Genomic DNA, 15,985 nt, shown 5'->3' on the forward strand with positions numbered 1-15,985 from the left:
TGTTTGTTTTTTTAAGATTCAGAAAAAATAGCAAAAATCCAGGTTAAAATGCTTTTTTCGTTAATTTTGTAACTTATTTTTTAATCAAGACTTCGAGAAACCGAATGTTAAAACTTTTATTACCTATACTACCTATACTGACTGCAATTATTTTATTATTGGAAATGACAATCCCATTATTCAAGATTAGTCAAATTTGTCATTTTGTCCAACAATCTATTCTATTTGTCATTTCTAAATTTTATTGTGTTATAGTTTTATGGAAAATACTCGTACAAGATTTTTGTCATTCGTGTAGTTGCAATATTCCACTATAATGGATGCAAATGAACGAGAATATGATTTCCCCTTTAATTACTTGTACAAAGCATTGACTTTTTTGTTAACAAAAGTAAGAACCTTCATACTTCTCAATTTTGGAAATATTGGCTTCATTCGTATAGGTAATCAAGATAAACTCGATATTGGTATTGTTGTCCAACATTGTTTGGATCGCAATGGCTTTTTATTGCTTAAAAAAATACAACGAACGATATCGCAATGATTTAATGCAGTTTGCCTATGTTACTTTCGTCATAAGTGCCATGAACAGTGCCATGAACATTACAGAACTGTGTAAGCAAGATTAAATCAGCGCATGATTGAATTAATTTTAATTTTTAGTTTTCGAAAACGTAATGTCTTCAATGAGATCTCTCCTTGAGCTGCTTCTCTCAGCACTTGCATTTCCTTGCTTAACAACATCAGTTTGGCTCAAAAATGACGTCGCCCAAAAAGAAGTGGCGTGGCTCCACACTGTCATCGGCTTAATACCTACTTATATTTTCTTATTCCAACATTACACAAGACAAGATTTGATCGACTTTACAGTCGTCTTGAATATGGTGTCCTTAATTGGAGTCGGCTTTTTGTATCAAGATATTTTTGCGATGGCAGCTTCAGCACTATTCTTTCTGTGTTATTGCGTATTTTTCTTCCGAAGTGAACTTGCCTACGAGCCAGGGTCAAAACAAATTTTTAATTACTGCATGGCGGCATTTACCTTCTGCGGTTATAAAGCCGTTATATGATTTTTGGATGTTTTTATGTTTGGCTAAATTTATAAACGGTGGTCAAAAAATTAAATCGTTATTTATTTTCGCATTTCTTTATATTGTAACTGAAATAATAGTTGGTAGGTGAAATAACTTTCTAAGAAAATGATGTTTTTTTTGTAGTAAAATAAGAAATATAGATAATAACTCATAACAGATTCTAAAAGCTTCTCTCACCAGTTTAAAAAATAAAATTACAAAATATCTTGTATAAAGAAATCAAAATGAGTTCTTTGTCTCAGTCGTATATTTGTTCAACATACAATTTCGTCAAATACAGTATATAATAAAACAGTAATAGCATGAAACATCATATAAAAATATAGGTACATGACAACAATGATATGCAATTTTCAAAGCAAACAGTTATAAAAATTGGTCAATATACGATATCAAAAACATTAATCCCCAATTGCTCTCAGGGCAAAATATGCAAAGAAGCATAGGCCATAATTGTACAAGTCTTGAGCAGGTATGTGTTCCAAACTTTCTCCTTGTTTGAGGACAATATAGTGGTCAATTGCATATGACACTACAGCTGCAATTCCATAGTAGTTTTCGGCCAAAAAGCACACCACACCCAAAGCAATCAAGTTAATTGGAATAATTGCTTCTTCCAATTTTTCATCAGAACCGGCGTCCACCAAGTAGCACACAAGAGGAATTGTTGGCAATATTGTCCAAGCCCAGCTTAGGTACCGATCATACCCATAGCCCAACCATTCAGTCGTTGTAATACATGGCAGCGCAAATAGTAACTGTAGGTAGGAAGTAAATCTATACAGGCGTTCGACTTTGTCTCCATAGTCAGGATTTCCTACAAACCCAGTATTTTATAGAAACAACCTATTAACCCACTAACTCAATACATACCCCATCTCCAAAGCCCAATAAGCGAATTCACTGTAATTAAACCAAAGGTAATGTGGGGACAGTGGAAATGTGCGTCTTTAATTCGGACCAAACAATAAATTCCAGTTCCAGCCAAAACAAGATGAGAAAATGCTGTAGAATAACGATGAGACATTTTTGCACTGGGTACTTCCGTCACATTTAAAAAATATTAAAACGAATAACAAAATTATATCATTGTTGATGCCAAAAGTAAAAATTTATCACAGCTACCTACTTGTTTGCATTCCAATTTTCAAAAAACTAAAAAAAGACAACAACGCTGTTGCCACCAACCGGTCAAGTCACCAGAATTTACCATTTCCAGAGGTACGGAAAAATGTAATGTGAAAAATCTAAAGCTTCTGTTCGCATACACTTTCACCTGAATAGCAATCAAGAATAAATTAAAACAGTAATTACAACAAAATAAAAAGTATAAGAAGATATTTGGCAATGCCGCTCATCTCAGTTTGACAGATCTTGTCAGGTTTTAAGGTTAACACATGACATCAGTTTTTAACCTCAAAAATAATTTCTTAAAAAAATGACCAAAACCACTGAAAAATTATCTTATGACAACAAAATTATTTTAGCCCCTATGGTACGTGTTGGCACTCTGCCCATGAGATTGTTAGCCTTGGACTATGGGGCTGATATTGTCTACACTGAAGAATTAATTGACTGGAAATTTTTAAAATCAATAAGAAGAGAAAACGGTACGGAGTAATATATTTCTTCCTCATTTAATTTATTTTTCTAGACGTGTTGGGTACAATTGATTATTTGGATAAATCAGACGGGTCTGTAGTTTTTCGAACTTGTCAAAGGGAAAGAAATAAAGTGGTGGTGCAATTGGGGACGTGTGACCCACAACGAGCATTAAAAGTTGCTAAAATGATGTAAATTACTTGATGTTATAAAAATTCTTAATATCTTTTATCTTGACAGTGAGAATGATGTTGCTGGAGTAGATATAAACATGGGTTGCCCAAAAGAGTTTTCACTGAAAGGAGGAATGGGGGCTGCTTTGCTAAGACAGCCTGATAAAGCTAAATCAATTTTATCCACACTTACACAACATGTAAATATTCCTATTACATGCAAAATTCGTGTTTTTGAAAGTGTTGAAGAAACCTTAGACTTGGTCAAAGAACTAGTATCAACAGGAATTTCAGCTATTGCAATTCACGGAAGAACAAAAGCAGAAAGGCCTCAACATCCCAATAGAAATGGGACAATAAAAATTATTGCAGAAAATATATCGATTCCAGTTATTGCAAAGTATATTTTTGTATAATTCGTAACGTTTATTACATTTTATATATTTATAGTGGTGGTTCGAAAGAAATTGAAAAACATCAAGATATATTTAAATTTAAAGAAGAATGTGGCTGTTCCAGTGTGATGATTGCAAGGGCTGCAGAAGCAAATTGTTCAATTTTTCGCAAACAGGGTTTATTGGATATTGAGACTGTTATAGAGCAGTATCTTAAATATGCCGTTGATTATGATAATTCGCCTAGTAATACAAAATATTGCATACAAAATATATTGAAAGAACTTCAGGAAACACCCAGAGGGAAAAAATTTTTAGAATGTCAAACACTGGAACAAATTTGGTAAAAAATTAATACAAAAAAAAACATTAGGAAAAACATTAAAATATTTTAGTGCAATATGGGATTTAGCCGATTACTGCCGAAAAAAACAATTGCAGTTCCATGCTCAAGGAATTTTAAGTCGACGAGAAATAACGCCAGACATGTTTAGTCCCAAAGCCAAAAAAATGAAGACTGATTTAGATGAAGACGTAATCGAAATGAAATGTGCCTTTATTAGAGTAAATTATCCAGAAGATCCAGATTTGCCGAAATCAAAAATTATAGCATATTGTGGAAAACACAAATTTGATTTACCAAAATATAAAACCATCAACGAAGATAAATTATTTCGCGCAATCGCCACATTCCAAGGGAAAAAATACAGTTCGTCGTATTGGTATAGATTATGAAAAATATGAAATCGCTTTTTAAAAGAGACATTTGTAGGGAAAAAAATAAACGCTTTGCTGAACAAGGAGCTGCTTTAGTCTTGGCCTGTTCGTTAGGTTTAGTCACGAAAGAGGAACTAATTAAAGATGGAAGTATGTTGGAATAAAAATAATTTTAGTTAACCAGTGTTTACTTTTTCCTGACATTCTGGGTGGCTGATGAAAAATCTGACGCTGTGCTTATTTAATCTGATTAAAATTGATCACAGGTTAAACCACTTTCATTCAAAGGTATTTTTTAATAATTTCTAATTTCAAAAGAGAACAACAAAAAATATATTCAATAAATAAAATAATAAATTAAGAACTACATACTTCAAAATATTCTGAATAAAAAAAAAATAAAAAATGTAATGCATCCGCTTTTTCATGAAGTCTAGAACATGAAATCGGTGCATACGGCTCAGCGATCAAAAGTAAAAACAATCTAAATCACCTCCGGGAGAACGCCGCAAAACCTTGACATTTGCAAGGTAACACCGATAAAATCGACGAACTCACCGTGTTTCCACCGGTAAAAATGTTCCATCATCACTTCCTCGATTACACAAACCCTTCATAATATAAAAACGCTCAATCAGCCGAAACAGTTTGTTATAAATCGATCATGTTTTGTGTCACTCTTTTTATTTTCGTGATCATTTTTGCGAACTTTTCGGCGCTAGCCTTGCCGGAAACAACACTAGACAGCGAGTCCGGGCCTCCAGTTGCCAAAAAGTGTGTAAAATCCATGGCTTTTCTAGTACTGATTCTGTGTTGTTTTAGGGATAATTCTGACGCCATTTTTACGTTTATTAAAAGTTTGCTGAATACAGGACATGCCGGAGCTCAAATCGCAATAAACCGGGTGAAGGCCGAGGCAGAAAAGAGAAAACAACTTCTGGATGAGATCAAACAAACTGTATTGCCGAAGTCAAGCAAACGATAACAATGTACACTTCTTAAATAAAAATTTTACGTGAAACGTGGTTTACTCGACGTGCGGAATCTCTTAGCCAACTCTCTTTGCATGGCATTCTGGTCCTGTTGACTCGCTTTTGTTATTTGTTCCATGACTTCATGATTATAGGTCGAGTGGAGCATTAGAGAGAGGACTCCGGCTCTAGAGGCCATGCTGTTACGAATTTGGCGCTCTTTTTCCAAAAGTTCGTCCATTTTTAACCACTGACGCACCCGCTCCAAGTCGATCTGAAATTTAAACAAATTTTAAAGAAAAATGGCCGACGTCAACATCTTTATCTGTTTTTATACAATTTTTTATGCACTGGTAAAACTTCTTAACTTATCGTCACGCAAAAAGGTATAAGGTTTTATTAAAGAAAATTGAATTTTTCTCACCTCGGCCCGTCTCAACTTCTCCCAAACGTGATGCTTAACGCATGATTTCTTCGGTGCTCGACAAAACTCTCCCGTCAAATCGAAAACGTTGGTGACTAGTGGACATCCGCAAACTTCATGATCACCGATTTTCGGATCTTTACAGTGCTCTGGACACAAAACCCTTAATCTTTTACAATAAGTCCGATTAGCGGGATTATAAAAATCGCAAAACATGTTATTTCCTTCAATTCGGGTTTTAAAAATACTTCCGAAACTCGCTTGAGACTCGTACTTGTTAAAACACTTTTCCATGTGTTTGATGGCCGTTTTTGAATGGATTTCAAGGCCGCAAGTTATACAATACATCGTCGACACCTCTGACTCTTCGTCGTTGTCGAAATCGGCATTGGGGTCAATAGTGGCGCTCTTAGCGCGCTCTATAATGGCATCCAATTCGCGATGACGGCTGTCCAACTCTTGCAAAATCTGCTTAACTTCGAATTGTTGCTTCCTGACTTGGTCAAGAGCTTTGATGTTGGACTCTTCAGCAGAGCAGGGACTTAGGGCCCACTCTTGGATGCGTTGTGGCAACACTTGCAAAATCCGATTGGTTGCCAACTTTAGACCGCACTCGTCGGAGCAGTACTTCGAGCCGTACCGGGCGCTGTTGGTACACGTGGGGCCGTAGCATTGGCGCGGATAATCGGTCATGAGATGGGCGTTAGGCGGACCTTCTCTATCCGAGCTCGAGTCACGCCTTTTGCGCCTCCCCCTGTAAACTGTTCGGTTAAGAATCTAGTATAAAAGCCGTGGCTACCCTACCCGCCGTAATTTATACAAATCCGTTGCTTGCACCGCTCCTTGTTACGCGGGGATCCGTGACGACTCCGCCTCGTGCACACGTCGCACCGCCCACAGTCCTCCGTCCGGTAACACCCCATACAATCTCCGCATTTTTTCAATTTTTTGTCGTTTTTAGTATCACCGCGTTCCTTGCGTTTGCGAGCTTTTCGTTCATCGGCATTGGTGTTGGCACCACCGATTTCGTCTCGTTTGGTCCTCCAACGGGTCTGCAAAGTCGAATCTTCTTCTGAACAGCGGATGCATATGTATTGTTTGATCATTTTAGCCTCCTTTTCGGAGATGTTCATGCAGTCACCGTGGTACCTAAATGAACATGTTAAACAATGGATTTAGATGCAACGGGGCTGTTTTACCATTCTTCACATGCGTCGCATGCAATCATGAAACGGGAGCTGTCAGAGGAGCGACAAATGCAATAAGCTTGACCATCCTGCTTTAGGAGAGTGTCGATTTTAGATTGACGCTCCGGCAAAAGAAACTGTTTAGCGATCTCCTCGCGCTGAAAATGAAATATATTAAGCGCTATTTTGCCCGTTTTTTTCGATATAATTACCGAAATATCGCGTTTTCGAGACATCTTCTTCAACTAACTCAACCTAACTTTTGCTAATCAAAAAAACAATATTTTTCCAAGTACTTAGTTTCACCAACCTGCAGTTATAAAATATAACTAGAGAAGAATTTTATTCACACAAAATGCCAATTTAAAAATAAAATTATAATTAAACATAATACAGAATTCCAATAGAAATAACCAAATATTTATTTTCTTCCCTGTAGAACAATTTTTTTTTAATTAAATACACCATTATTGTGTAAAAATTGGTATTAAGGTTGGTATTCAACTGTCAACAAAAACATAACCATAGAATAAGAACATAACCTGAAATTTGTGCGGCAAAAACTCGGAGCTGTATTTTTGTGTTTAAAAAAATGTTTTATCATGTAGAATTACAATCAAATAAACCTATTATGTTTTAAACATTGTATTTTGTAGATTTCTTTGGAGCATGAAATTTTATTACATCCGCAGTACTTTGGCCCACAGCTACTTGAAAAGGTGAAAACTAAATTATATACGGAAGTTGAAGGGACTTGTACGGGAAAGTATGTTTTCACACTTGTTTAAAAATATTTGTTTTCAAAATTTGATTTTAGGTATGGTTTTGTAATTGCTGTCACAACAATAGATAGCATAGGGGCTGGACTTATTTTGCCTGGGCAGGGATATGTAGTATATCCAGTAAAGTATAAAGCTATAGTCTTCAGACCATTTAAAGGGGAAGTACTTGATGCTGTTGTCCGGCAAGTTAATAAAGTAGATGCTGCGTGTTTTTATTTCTTTTTCTTACAATGTGTTATTTCTAGGTGGGAATGTTTGCAGAAATTGGACCTTTATCATGCTTCATTTCACATCATGTAAGTTTTCCTTTAGACTGTGACAATAATATTGTAATGATAATATTTTTAAGTCCATACCAGCAGAAATGGAATTTTGTCCCAATGTAAATCCTCAGTGTTACAAAACCAAAGATGAAGATGTTGTTATCCACGCAGAAGGAGAAATTAGATTGAAAATTGTCGGCACACGTGTGGATGCCACTGGAATAGTAATACAAAAGTTATATTCTGTTCTTATTTTTTATTATTTCTGTTTTAGTTTGCAATTGGCACACTGATGGACGATTATTTAGGTTTGATAAGTAACTAGAAATAAGGGCTTTTTAACTGTACTTTAAGTGAATAAAAAAGGTTTCTGTAATCGCTCATCTTTTTCAAATTACCCCCACATTGGTCATACTTGTTGACCTCACACAACATGAAGATTTTGCAGAAAGAATGTTTCGGTGTATTATCTTAAGAAGTTTTCGATTTCGATATAATTATGTGAAAATTTCTGTTTGAATTAACATCAATTTTTTACCAATTATCGATAATGCAGAAATCTGTTTTACTGTTGTAAACATGTCAATGTCAAGTAATTGTCAAAGTGTAATTTTATTTGTATAAGTAGAATCATTAAAGTTGTTTAATTTTTTTAATCGTAAAATTATACATTATTGTCGCCAAAATTCAGTGCAACTTAACGTAGAAGAATTACATTACTTGTAGAACCAAGAAAATTTTAGAAGTTTTTTCATTTAATTTCATAACTACGCGTAATTCACATTGTTGATTAGTAATGGACGAAGAGGTGTTGACGACTTTAAAAATCCTCATAATTGGAGAGAGTGGTGTTGGAAAATCTAGGTAAAACAAAAACCAACTATTTGGGATAATTACTCACATCTCTTTAGTATTTTAGTTCGCTTTACTGAGGACAACTTTGATCCTGATCAAACTTTAACAATTGGGGTAGATTTTAAAACCAAGAAACTCACAGTCGATGGCAACACCGTAAAGCTAGCAATATGGGACACAGCTGGTCAAGAGAGATTTCGAACATTAACACCATCATATTACCGCGATGCACAAGGAGCTATTTTAGTTTATGATGTCACCAACTATTCCACATTTGCAAAATTGGAAACATGGTTGAGCGAATTAGAAACATACTCAACAAAGGCAAATATAGTGAAAATGATTGTGGGAAATAAAATTGATAAAGTAAACAAAGAATTTCAAGGTTCATGTTGTGTATAATAGTGACTTGCAGGAAAATCGGGAAGTAAATAGAGAAGAAGCGATGAAATTTGCCAGGAAACATCAAACACTATACATTGAAGCAAGTGCTAAAACTAGAGATGGGGTACAATGTGCTTTTGAGGAATTAGTGCATAAAGTATGGTATAACCACCACAAAACAAATAATTATGTTATTTGCAATTTTAGATCATACAAACTCCAGGACTTTGGGAATCATTTGCTTTGAATGGAAACTTCCAGGTAGATAATAAGGATCATCCATCAGATTCTGGCTCTTGCTACTGTAGCTTGACCTAGATACTCTTAATATTTGTGCTATTTTATCTAAATTGGTAATCTTAGAATAACAAATTAATATATTTTCAATAATTTATAGTCATGTAAATGTGTATTCAAAACACATTAAATTAAGTTGAAACTACTTTTTTTTATAAAAAAAATTATTGATCTTAAGGCATCCTTCTACTTTCTTCCTTGTCCACAGTTCTTCTTCACATGCATTGTTAACACCCACTTGGAAACAAAACCTTTGTGACATTTATTACACTTGTAAGGCTTTTCTCCTGTATGTCTCCACATATGATACTTCAGATGACCAGCTTGCATAAATGTCCTTCCGCAGTAGGTACACAAATGAGGAGCTCCTGTGTGTTTTTTCATGTGATATCTTAAGTTATCACGATTTTTAAAAGAGGCACCACAAATATTACACAAGAAGTTTCTTTTTTCACTGTGTATTGATGCAATGTGGTTGTGCAAAGACTGCTTTCTGTTAAACATCTTTGGACAGTTTAAGACCGGACAAATAAATCTTGGTGATGCGTTACTGTGTGTATATTTATGTTTGTTGTAGGAACTCCTTGTAAGAAACGATTTTTGACAAATGTTGCATTGATATCTGTGTTTAGTCTGATAATGATTTAAGTATACACCTGGATCGTTAAACTCAAGTGAACACAGTTCACAGTTTATTTGGCAACTATGTTGATGCATGTGTGAACTGAACAAAGTAAATCTCCTAAATTTTTTTAGGCAAACTGGACAACTCAAAACTGTATTTTCAAAACAAGGTTTTTCCTTTTCAACTGACTTTGTTGCTTGTTCAAATTCAACTGTTTCACTCTCTCTAGAATCATCATCAGAATCACTATCATTACCATTCCATTTGTTTATTTTGTACTGTTGGGAAAGTTCTACCGATCGTTTTATTAAATAATCTTGGTCATCTGAATCACATGAACTGCTTTTTTTATCACTGTTCTCACATTCAATAATAAAACTTTCAGTATCCCTGTCAAACGGATTGCCTTCACTTAACAGGTCAAAAGATTGGTTTTTGTCCACAGTGCTTTCAAAATCATCCTTAAAAATAACATTTCTTTCAGCATAATTATTCAGACTGTTTCGCAAGATTTTTTGCGAATTTTTAAATGTTTCTACAAAATCGCTTCCTACTTGTAACTTTGTATAACATGAACGACACAAATTCCTTGGTAAATCTTCTTTGTCACTTATCTAAAATTTAAATTTGTGTAAAGTGTTATTCCCACGGTTTTCAAACCTCAAGTGATAGATTATGCAGCATCGAGGCTGCAGTGATATTAAACTCTTCTAAGGGTTCAAAAATTGGAAAAATGTCATTGCTTGATGTGAGGCATGCTCTACACACATGAAGCCACTTTTTAGTTTTACTCATTTTTTTTAATATTTCAAAAACTTAATAATTGTGTACGATTTATAATTAATTAATTGATTGACGTAATTCATGAGCCCCAATTAAACATAACCTCAAACTACAAAAAAAGTTGCGCATGTTGCACGATTGGTTGACACTGCTGGTTTATAAATATACCGGGAAATTTAAAAGTGTGATTTTTTGTTATATTTATTTTTTTATCTTTACCTTATTATGTGTTTCTAATAGAATGTGATTATAATAAAAAATGTTTAGCTAAATAAGTACACCTATTCCACTAAAAAACAATATGTGGAAAATATAAATTATTTTATTTTTACTTATTACTGAGGTTTCAAATTAATTTGAGGTCCCTTTTATTCAAGATCTTGTAGATACGAAATATAATTTTACTTGGTAATTACACTGAATAAACAAGCAATATTATTAGGTACAGTTGAGGACACGGAATCTTGGGCAGTCTTTTATTGTCATTTCAAAAAATGTCATTGTATATGCACCTTTACCGTCATTATGATTGGTATTAAAAAAAACTGTCAAATTAACTTTGACATAGGTATATCAATTTTTGGAAAATGCCAGCTGCAAGTGACTTTGGGGATTCCAAAAAGCACGGTGAATTTGATCGTGCAGAAATGGAGACAAACATTAAAAGCTTGGTTATGAGTACCTAAGGTATAGTTTAGAAATTTTGACAACTGAATGACACATCTGCCCAGTTTTCCATGTCTCCCACTGTACCGTCGTTGCATTGCCGCTGATGGTGCTCATATGAATTTTTGAAATCATAAGAAGGTGTAGTTACGGAATTAAAATTTCAGGCTGTATTTTTCTGTCACTTTAAAAAATTCATTGTAAACTACCCTTTACTGTCATCATGACTGAGATTTGACAATTAAACTTTTTTTTTGTTGTTAAAATTGTTAATTAAACAATTTGTCTGCCTTAGGAAATTTCTTAATTGAACTAAATGTAATTAAATCATCGCTTTGATCTGCCGCCTGCCTGTTATGATGCTACAAATCACTATTTTTGAAAGTAAATAAGTCAAAATGACATAAACATGACAAGAGTAAAAAATTAGGTTATTAATGTAAAGGTTGCTTAGAGTTTACATTATAAAAATGACAATACTACCCGAAACTTTAATTCCGCAACTGTACAATTGCAGACAAAATACTTTGGTCGTCACTTTAATGTAATTGAAGCTTTAACGTTAAAATTAATGACAGTTATTATATTTTTCTATCAAAAATATGTAAGTACAACATACATACAAGTTGTCAACTATGATTGACAGTAGCTAAAAATAAGGTTAACAGTCCTAAAGCATGCTTTACAATTTAATGTCACTCAAGTGACATTGACGACCAAAGTATTTTGTCTCCAACTGTACACACAAAAAATCTTTTTCTAGCGCTGTCAGGTATTTTGCCATCCATCTTAATCATCAGGATCATAAGAAAAAACAGATAAATAGGGTTGTTTGTCAGGTTCATCTCACATATTTTTTCTGCTTAGGTAAAAATTTAAATGAGTGAGGGGGATTTGTAGAAAGTTCTTATTAGGGATTTATTTTTATCTCTTTGATAAATACTTTTATCCAACAATATTCACTAAGAATTATTATCGCAATAAAGTATCAAAAGAAATAATAAGGATTTTCTAATATTAATTCGTTGCACTTAATATTTACAATATTCATGTGGTACATTAATTGTTATAATATGAATAAATATCTATAATATAAAGACAAATTATAGGATTCCTCGAATCAAAGTACACGGTCGCGACAAGTGTTTTTAATTCTAATCTTATCAAACTGCAAATTTAAGTTAAAAAAACAGATATTCAATGTTCACAAGGCGCTGGAAGTCGTGCGTCACAACAATCACAAAAATTTTAAAATAAATATTTATTAAAAATGTGTCTACAAATGCAGCGATAAAACTTTATGTCACTATAAATTTTCCAAATAACATGTTTTCTTATGTACTTTTACAAATCCCCCTTAATTTTACCCCTTCATCCATTTTCAGTTAAGTACTTTTATTTATCTTAAAGATGCGTATCACCATTATTTAACAAGATTATTCTGAACAAGTGCTTAATACATAAAAAAAATGAATAGGTACCTCTAAATAAGTTAGCTGTTAGCTGCTTTTTTCGTGATTGTCTAAATATAACAAACGTTAGGTATTATCTGTAATGTTGTGGAATCGTTTTTAATATTCCTCGTTTACTGTAACTTTGATAACAAAGATCAATCAACTAAGCCTCATTATTTGGAAAGAATTACTACAAATATGACCAACTCCAATATTCCAATTTAAGTTTTGTGTTATTTAAATCTCCTTGGGTAACAAATTTGATTGAAAATGTAAACAGTTTACGTGATAATTAATAATTAAACGGTTTGTCGAGTGCAAAACATCAACATTTTCATCGGTAGTGTTCTGTAAAATACTGGCAAAAATGGACAAACCAACCATTGAAAATGGAAGCCGAATTAGCCACGTGTCTTATTACAAAGTCTACAAATACAGTTCACTCACCCAAATACACAGTAAGTATATCCCTTTTTTTTCCACTCAAAAATGTAATTTGTAACAACACTTCAAAGTACTCAAAATTTAAAATTCCCGCGTTAAACGCACGTTTTTTCCCTACCCCTAATTGAAATGACAAATGACAGCTGATTCGTAAATGTAAATAAAAACTTGGGAAATCAATTAAAATCATGCTAAGTTTGATCACTCAAAATAAATAATGATAAGTCGTAAATGAACTTGCAAGTGTTTTTTGCTAATTGTAAATTTGAAAAGTTATTTAGCTGAGGAATTCTAATGGGTGCTAACCATTTTATGTATTATCATCATAAACACTGCTACTTTAATGCTATAAGGTTACATTATGCGAGTCATATGTTTGTTATTACTAATATAGTTGTCTTTGCAGAAATGGGGGAGATTCATGGGGCCAAACGAGTGATAGCGTTTTTCTTGCTAACAGCTGTGCTCCCCGCAATTTTGATAATAGTTCCACTTTATTTGAGACATAGTGTTTTTGCTGATGTGACATACCCCGTGGCTGAATCAGACGTGGTGGCAATTGAGGATGGAATGTCTTCAATATTTTGTAGCGCCCATACTCTCAAAATGAATACAACATTTAACGCTTTTCAACTAACTGGTAAACTGAAACGAAGCCACAAACGTAAACATATTAGGCTGAAGAAATCAATGAGGTTGCCTGATGACACTCTTGAATATTGGGGATTCTTTCTTTTAAAAGGAGCCATTGTGAAGCTTCGCGTTTGCTCCCGGTATGAAGGTTCACGAATTTTGGTTGTACGAGGGGAGAAGAATTTAAAGACTTGTGGACTTTTACAACACAACTACAAGAAATATGGGGCCAAAATGGACGAGGAGCATAATCAAGTTAAAGTGACTTTTGAGAATGCAGCTGAAGTTATTGAAGTTGTTGATAATCATAAAGTTGACAAGAATACAGCTGCTGAGGATTTGAATGGGGAAAGTGTAGATACCTTTGTGAAAAAGCGACTGAACAAAGGTAGAGACAAGAAGGTTTCCCAAAATTCTAGTTTAGCTATAAATAAGACTGCTGAAAGTACCTTAAAACATCACAAAAGACACGCCAGACGGAAATCTCTGAAAAAACTGTTACTTGAAGACGAGGATAGTGAAACTAGACCTAAACGCGACATTGCAGAACTGGACGCACATATAGCCCACGGAGGAAATGCATTAAACACCAGTGGATTGTATTCTGACGACAGCAGTGTCTCGAGTTTTGAGACAGATTTGCTCACGTGTTACGACGGCCAGATTCTACTAACACAGGGATTTCCCCCTAGCCATTACTGTAATAACGTTCAATATTTGGAGAAAAGTAACCACATGATGACCCTTCATGAGGTGGCAACTGACGGATACTACTATTACATTTTTTACTCAGATAATGATATTTATTGGAACGATATTCATGCTATTTTTGATATTTATAAACCAACTTACTGGTTTGCGAATTCCTCAAAGGGAAATGACTGTATCAATCAAACCGAGTGTAATTTTCCCGTGTCATTTTTAGCTGACGAAACCGTGATCGTCGAGGTGCCTACACGTGACGGGATTGAACACGAAGGTGACGATTTTACGTTGTTAGTCAGTACTTGTCATCCTAGAATGAGCGTATATATGATTTTTCCAATTACTGTTCTCTTTTTAATTCTAGGGTGTGCATTTTTATAGTGTTCCATTTTATTTTCTATGAAAAATTGTGATATTGTAATCTTAAGCATATATTTTGAGATACGGTTATAAAAATAATTAGCATGGAAATATTTAGATCTAAGAATACCAGCAGAAAATATTTTGTTATTAATATTTACGAAAAAATTATTTGACTCAAAGTCACAATATTTATTTTGTTCAATTTCTTGTTGTTAAATTGTTGTTGTGACCGATGAGCTACAATTAGTTATTGTTATTGCCTCGTTAGTCCAGGATTCCTAGAAAAAGTAATATTTTTAATAAATTTTTGGATGCTAAATTTTTATCGATTCGATGTTTGCAACATTTTTGCATGAATGTTTGAGAAGATTTATATGATTATTTTTTTAGCGACACTTTGTAACTAATCACACATTTAACAAGGAATCTCTGTTGCAAACAGACTCTCTATTTTTGAAAAGAGAGTTTCGTCACTGTTTTCTTAATATTCTTGGACTAAATAGTCAATTTCTTAATTCCATGTATGTCGACGCTTATAATACATCTTAGGTTATTTATAGATAAGTTTTTTTTGTTTGAAAGTGTTTCAGGATAGATGTTTTATAAAAATTTAAGTAATGTTGACAAATTTTTATAATCAAATACAATACAAAATACATTTTGTACGCTAACTGCGTCTATATAGTTGTAAATTTCTTATGTTATTTGTAAATTTTGATCTAAACACATTATAAATGTGTCAATTATCCACCTATTTTTTCATCATATGAATTTGTACCAATGTTTATTCTGAAATATGTTATTGTACAAAAAGTCTTTTATTTTTTAGATTTAAGTACTAAGTTTTGGTTCCACATCACAAATACTAATCTAACAAGAAATTTCTTGTGTCATATACATCAAATATTCTGAGCTTGTACTTTTTTTGTTGTACCTATTATTACATTTGTAAAAATACCAAGAACTGTTTTTAACTCTAAGGACTGAATAAATGTTGTATGTTATGGTATAATGGACCTTTTTATATAACAATATGCGATTATTAGTAATATTGAGATTGAGAAATCTCGAAAAATTGGTGATTGAAATGAAATAAACTTTTGAGGTAAACTTACGGTAAGTATAGGTATAATGTTTTTTTTTAAACATGTTATTAGTTAAAATCAAT

At 33.5% G+C, this 15,985-nt stretch overlaps 8 protein-coding genes across 11 annotated transcripts; 5 read left to right on the forward strand and 3 right to left on the reverse strand.

The window, feature by feature from the left end:
- Positions 1-195: 195 nt before the first annotated feature.
- LOC123013298 lies at positions 196-1,125 on the forward strand. 2 transcript variants are annotated; one of them, XM_044411737.1, is made up of 3 exons: positions 196-391; positions 444-615; positions 664-1,125. In XM_044411737.1, the coding sequence occupies exons 1-3, from the start codon at positions 317-319 to the stop codon at positions 1,068-1,070; spliced, it is 654 nt and encodes a 217-aa protein (XP_044267672.1). In that variant the 5' UTR covers positions 196-316; the 3' UTR covers positions 1,071-1,125. The 2 variants fall into 2 exon arrangements, with proteins under 2 accessions (XP_044267672.1, XP_044267673.1); XM_044411738.1 differs by having other exon boundaries at positions 453-615.
- A 198-nt stretch (positions 1,126-1,323) lies between these two features.
- LOC123013329 lies at positions 1,324-2,471 on the reverse strand. The gene is made up of 3 exons (XM_044411781.1): positions 2,305-2,471; positions 1,968-2,249; positions 1,324-1,911 (listed from the first exon to the last, which is right to left on the reverse strand). Exons 2-3 carry the CDS (start codon positions 2,119-2,121, stop codon positions 1,496-1,498), a joined length of 570 nt encoding a protein of 189 aa, XP_044267716.1. The 5' UTR covers positions 2,122-2,249; positions 2,305-2,471; the 3' UTR covers positions 1,324-1,495.
- On the forward strand, positions 2,306-4,294 carry LOC123013325 (tRNA-dihydrouridine(20) synthase [NAD(P)+]-like). 2 transcript variants are annotated; one of them, XM_044411775.1, is made up of 7 exons: positions 2,306-2,483; positions 2,582-2,704; positions 2,749-2,887; positions 2,937-3,269; positions 3,320-3,607; positions 3,660-3,986; positions 4,037-4,294. In XM_044411775.1, exons 2-7 carry the CDS (start codon positions 2,587-2,589, stop codon positions 4,143-4,145), a joined length of 1,314 nt encoding a protein of 437 aa, XP_044267710.1. In that variant the 5' UTR covers positions 2,306-2,483; positions 2,582-2,586; the 3' UTR covers positions 4,146-4,294. The 2 variants fall into 2 exon arrangements, with proteins under 2 accessions (XP_044267710.1, XP_044267711.1); XM_044411776.1 differs by lacking the exon at positions 2,306-2,483 and having other exon boundaries at positions 2,529-2,704.
- Positions 4,295-4,923: 629 nt separating this feature from the next.
- On the reverse strand, positions 4,924-6,873 carry LOC123013322 (CXXC-type zinc finger protein 1). The gene is made up of 5 exons (XM_044411772.1): positions 6,776-6,873; positions 6,576-6,721; positions 6,181-6,525; positions 5,377-6,130; positions 4,924-5,226 (listed from the first exon to the last, which is right to left on the reverse strand). Exons 1-5 carry the CDS (start codon positions 6,797-6,799, stop codon positions 4,993-4,995), a joined length of 1,503 nt encoding a protein of 500 aa, XP_044267707.1. The 5' UTR covers positions 6,800-6,873; the 3' UTR covers positions 4,924-4,992.
- Positions 6,874-7,043: 170 nt separating this feature from the next.
- Positions 7,044-7,984, forward strand: LOC123013330 (DNA-directed RNA polymerase II subunit RPB7). The gene is made up of 6 exons (XM_044411782.1): positions 7,044-7,167; positions 7,220-7,329; positions 7,381-7,540; positions 7,591-7,641; positions 7,695-7,832; positions 7,883-7,984. Exons 1-6 carry the CDS (start codon positions 7,156-7,158, stop codon positions 7,931-7,933), a joined length of 522 nt encoding a protein of 173 aa, XP_044267717.1. The 5' UTR covers positions 7,044-7,155; the 3' UTR covers positions 7,934-7,984.
- Positions 7,985-8,174: 190 nt separating this feature from the next.
- Positions 8,175-9,289, forward strand: LOC123013328 (ras-related protein Rab-18-like). The gene is made up of 4 exons (XM_044411780.1): positions 8,175-8,472; positions 8,520-8,829; positions 8,879-9,004; positions 9,055-9,289. Exons 1-4 carry the CDS (start codon positions 8,405-8,407, stop codon positions 9,163-9,165), a joined length of 615 nt encoding a protein of 204 aa, XP_044267715.1. The 5' UTR covers positions 8,175-8,404; the 3' UTR covers positions 9,166-9,289.
- On the reverse strand, positions 9,211-10,688 carry LOC123013327 (zinc finger protein 484-like). The gene is made up of 2 exons (XM_044411779.1): positions 10,430-10,688; positions 9,211-10,383 (listed from the first exon to the last, which is right to left on the reverse strand). Exons 1-2 carry the CDS (start codon positions 10,562-10,564, stop codon positions 9,331-9,333), a joined length of 1,188 nt encoding a protein of 395 aa, XP_044267714.1. The 5' UTR covers positions 10,565-10,688; the 3' UTR covers positions 9,211-9,330.
- A 1,992-nt stretch (positions 10,689-12,680) lies between these two features.
- On the forward strand, positions 12,681-15,826 carry LOC123013323. Of its 2 annotated transcripts, none has more exons than XM_044411773.1 (2): positions 12,681-13,130; positions 13,523-15,826. In XM_044411773.1, the coding sequence occupies exons 1-2, from the start codon at positions 13,040-13,042 to the stop codon at positions 14,833-14,835; spliced, it is 1,404 nt and encodes a 467-aa protein (XP_044267708.1). In that variant the 5' UTR covers positions 12,681-13,039; the 3' UTR covers positions 14,836-15,826. The 2 variants fall into 2 exon arrangements, with proteins under 2 accessions (XP_044267708.1, XP_044267709.1); XM_044411774.1 differs by lacking the exon at positions 12,681-13,130 and adding an exon at positions 13,234-13,469.
- The last annotated feature ends 159 nt before the right edge of the window (positions 15,827-15,985 follow it).

The sequence above is a fragment of the Tribolium madens genome, unplaced genomic scaffold, assembly GCF_015345945.1.
Source record: "Tribolium madens isolate multiple individuals breed KSU strain unplaced genomic scaffold, Tmad_KSU_1.1 Scaffold_96;HRSCAF=242;Tcas5.2_LG5, whole genome shotgun sequence".
Taxonomy (NCBI): Eukaryota; Metazoa; Arthropoda; class Insecta; order Coleoptera; family Tenebrionidae; genus Tribolium; species Tribolium madens.

Bases quoted from the DNA above. Each gene is read 5' to 3' on its own strand.
- LOC123013323 (XM_044411773.1), top strand. From the start codon at position 13,040: ATGGACAAACCAACCATTGAAAATGGAAGCCGAATTAGCCACGTGTCT. The intron at 13,131-13,522 runs GTAAGTATATCC...TTGTCTTTGCAG, and splicing joins TTCACTCACCCAAATACACA to AAATGGGGGAGATTCATGGG.
- LOC123013327 (XM_044411779.1), bottom strand. From the start codon at position 10,564: ATGAGTAAAACTAAAAAGTGGCTTCATGTGTGTAGAGCATGCCTCACA. The intron at 10,384-10,429 runs GTTTGAAAACCG...TTTAAATTTTAG, and splicing joins TGCATAATCTATCACTTGAG to ATAAGTGACAAAGAAGATTT.
- LOC123013298 (XM_044411737.1), top strand. From the start codon at position 317: ATGGATGCAAATGAACGAGAATATGATTTCCCCTTTAATTACTTGTAC. The intron at 392-443 runs GTAAGAACCTTC...TCATTCGTATAG, and splicing joins TGACTTTTTTGTTAACAAAA to GTAATCAAGATAAACTCGAT. The intron at 616-663 runs GTAAGCAAGATT...TTTAATTTTTAG, and splicing joins CATGAACATTACAGAACTGT to TTTTCGAAAACGTAATGTCT.
- LOC123013330 (XM_044411782.1), top strand. The intron at 7,642-7,694 runs GTAAGTTTTCCT...AATATTTTTAAG, and splicing joins CATGCTTCATTTCACATCAT to TCCATACCAGCAGAAATGGA. The intron at 7,833-7,882 runs GTAATACAAAAG...TTTCTGTTTTAG, and splicing joins GTGTGGATGCCACTGGAATA to TTTGCAATTGGCACACTGAT.
- LOC123013329 (XM_044411781.1), bottom strand. From the start codon at position 2,121: ATGTCTCATCGTTATTCTACAGCATTTTCTCATCTTGTTTTGGCTGGA. The intron at 1,912-1,967 runs GTATGTATTGAG...CTGGGTTTGTAG, and splicing joins TATTGGGCTTTGGAGATGGG to GAAATCCTGACTATGGAGAC.
- LOC123013328 (XM_044411780.1), top strand. From the start codon at position 8,405: ATGGACGAAGAGGTGTTGACGACTTTAAAAATCCTCATAATTGGAGAG. The intron at 8,473-8,519 runs GTAAAACAAAAA...ACATCTCTTTAG, and splicing joins AGTGGTGTTGGAAAATCTAG to TATTTTAGTTCGCTTTACTG. The intron at 9,005-9,054 runs GTATGGTATAAC...TTGCAATTTTAG, and splicing joins TTGAGGAATTAGTGCATAAA to ATCATACAAACTCCAGGACT.
- LOC123013322 (XM_044411772.1), bottom strand. From the start codon at position 6,799: ATGTCTCGAAAACGCGATATTTCG. The intron at 6,526-6,575 runs GTAAAACAGCCC...ATGTTCATTTAG, and splicing joins TGCGACGCATGTGAAGAATG to GTACCACGGTGACTGCATGA. The intron at 6,131-6,180 runs GTAGGGTAGCCA...AACAGTTTACAG, and splicing joins ATTTGTATAAATTACGGCGG to GGGGAGGCGCAAAAGGCGTG.
- LOC123013325 (XM_044411776.1), top strand. From the start codon at position 2,533: ATGACCAAAACCACTGAAAAATTATCTTATGACAACAAAATTATTTTA. The intron at 2,888-2,936 runs GTAAATTACTTG...TTATCTTGACAG, and splicing joins TTAAAAGTTGCTAAAATGAT to TGAGAATGATGTTGCTGGAG. The intron at 3,270-3,319 runs GTATATTTTTGT...ATATATTTATAG, and splicing joins TCGATTCCAGTTATTGCAAA to TGGTGGTTCGAAAGAAATTG.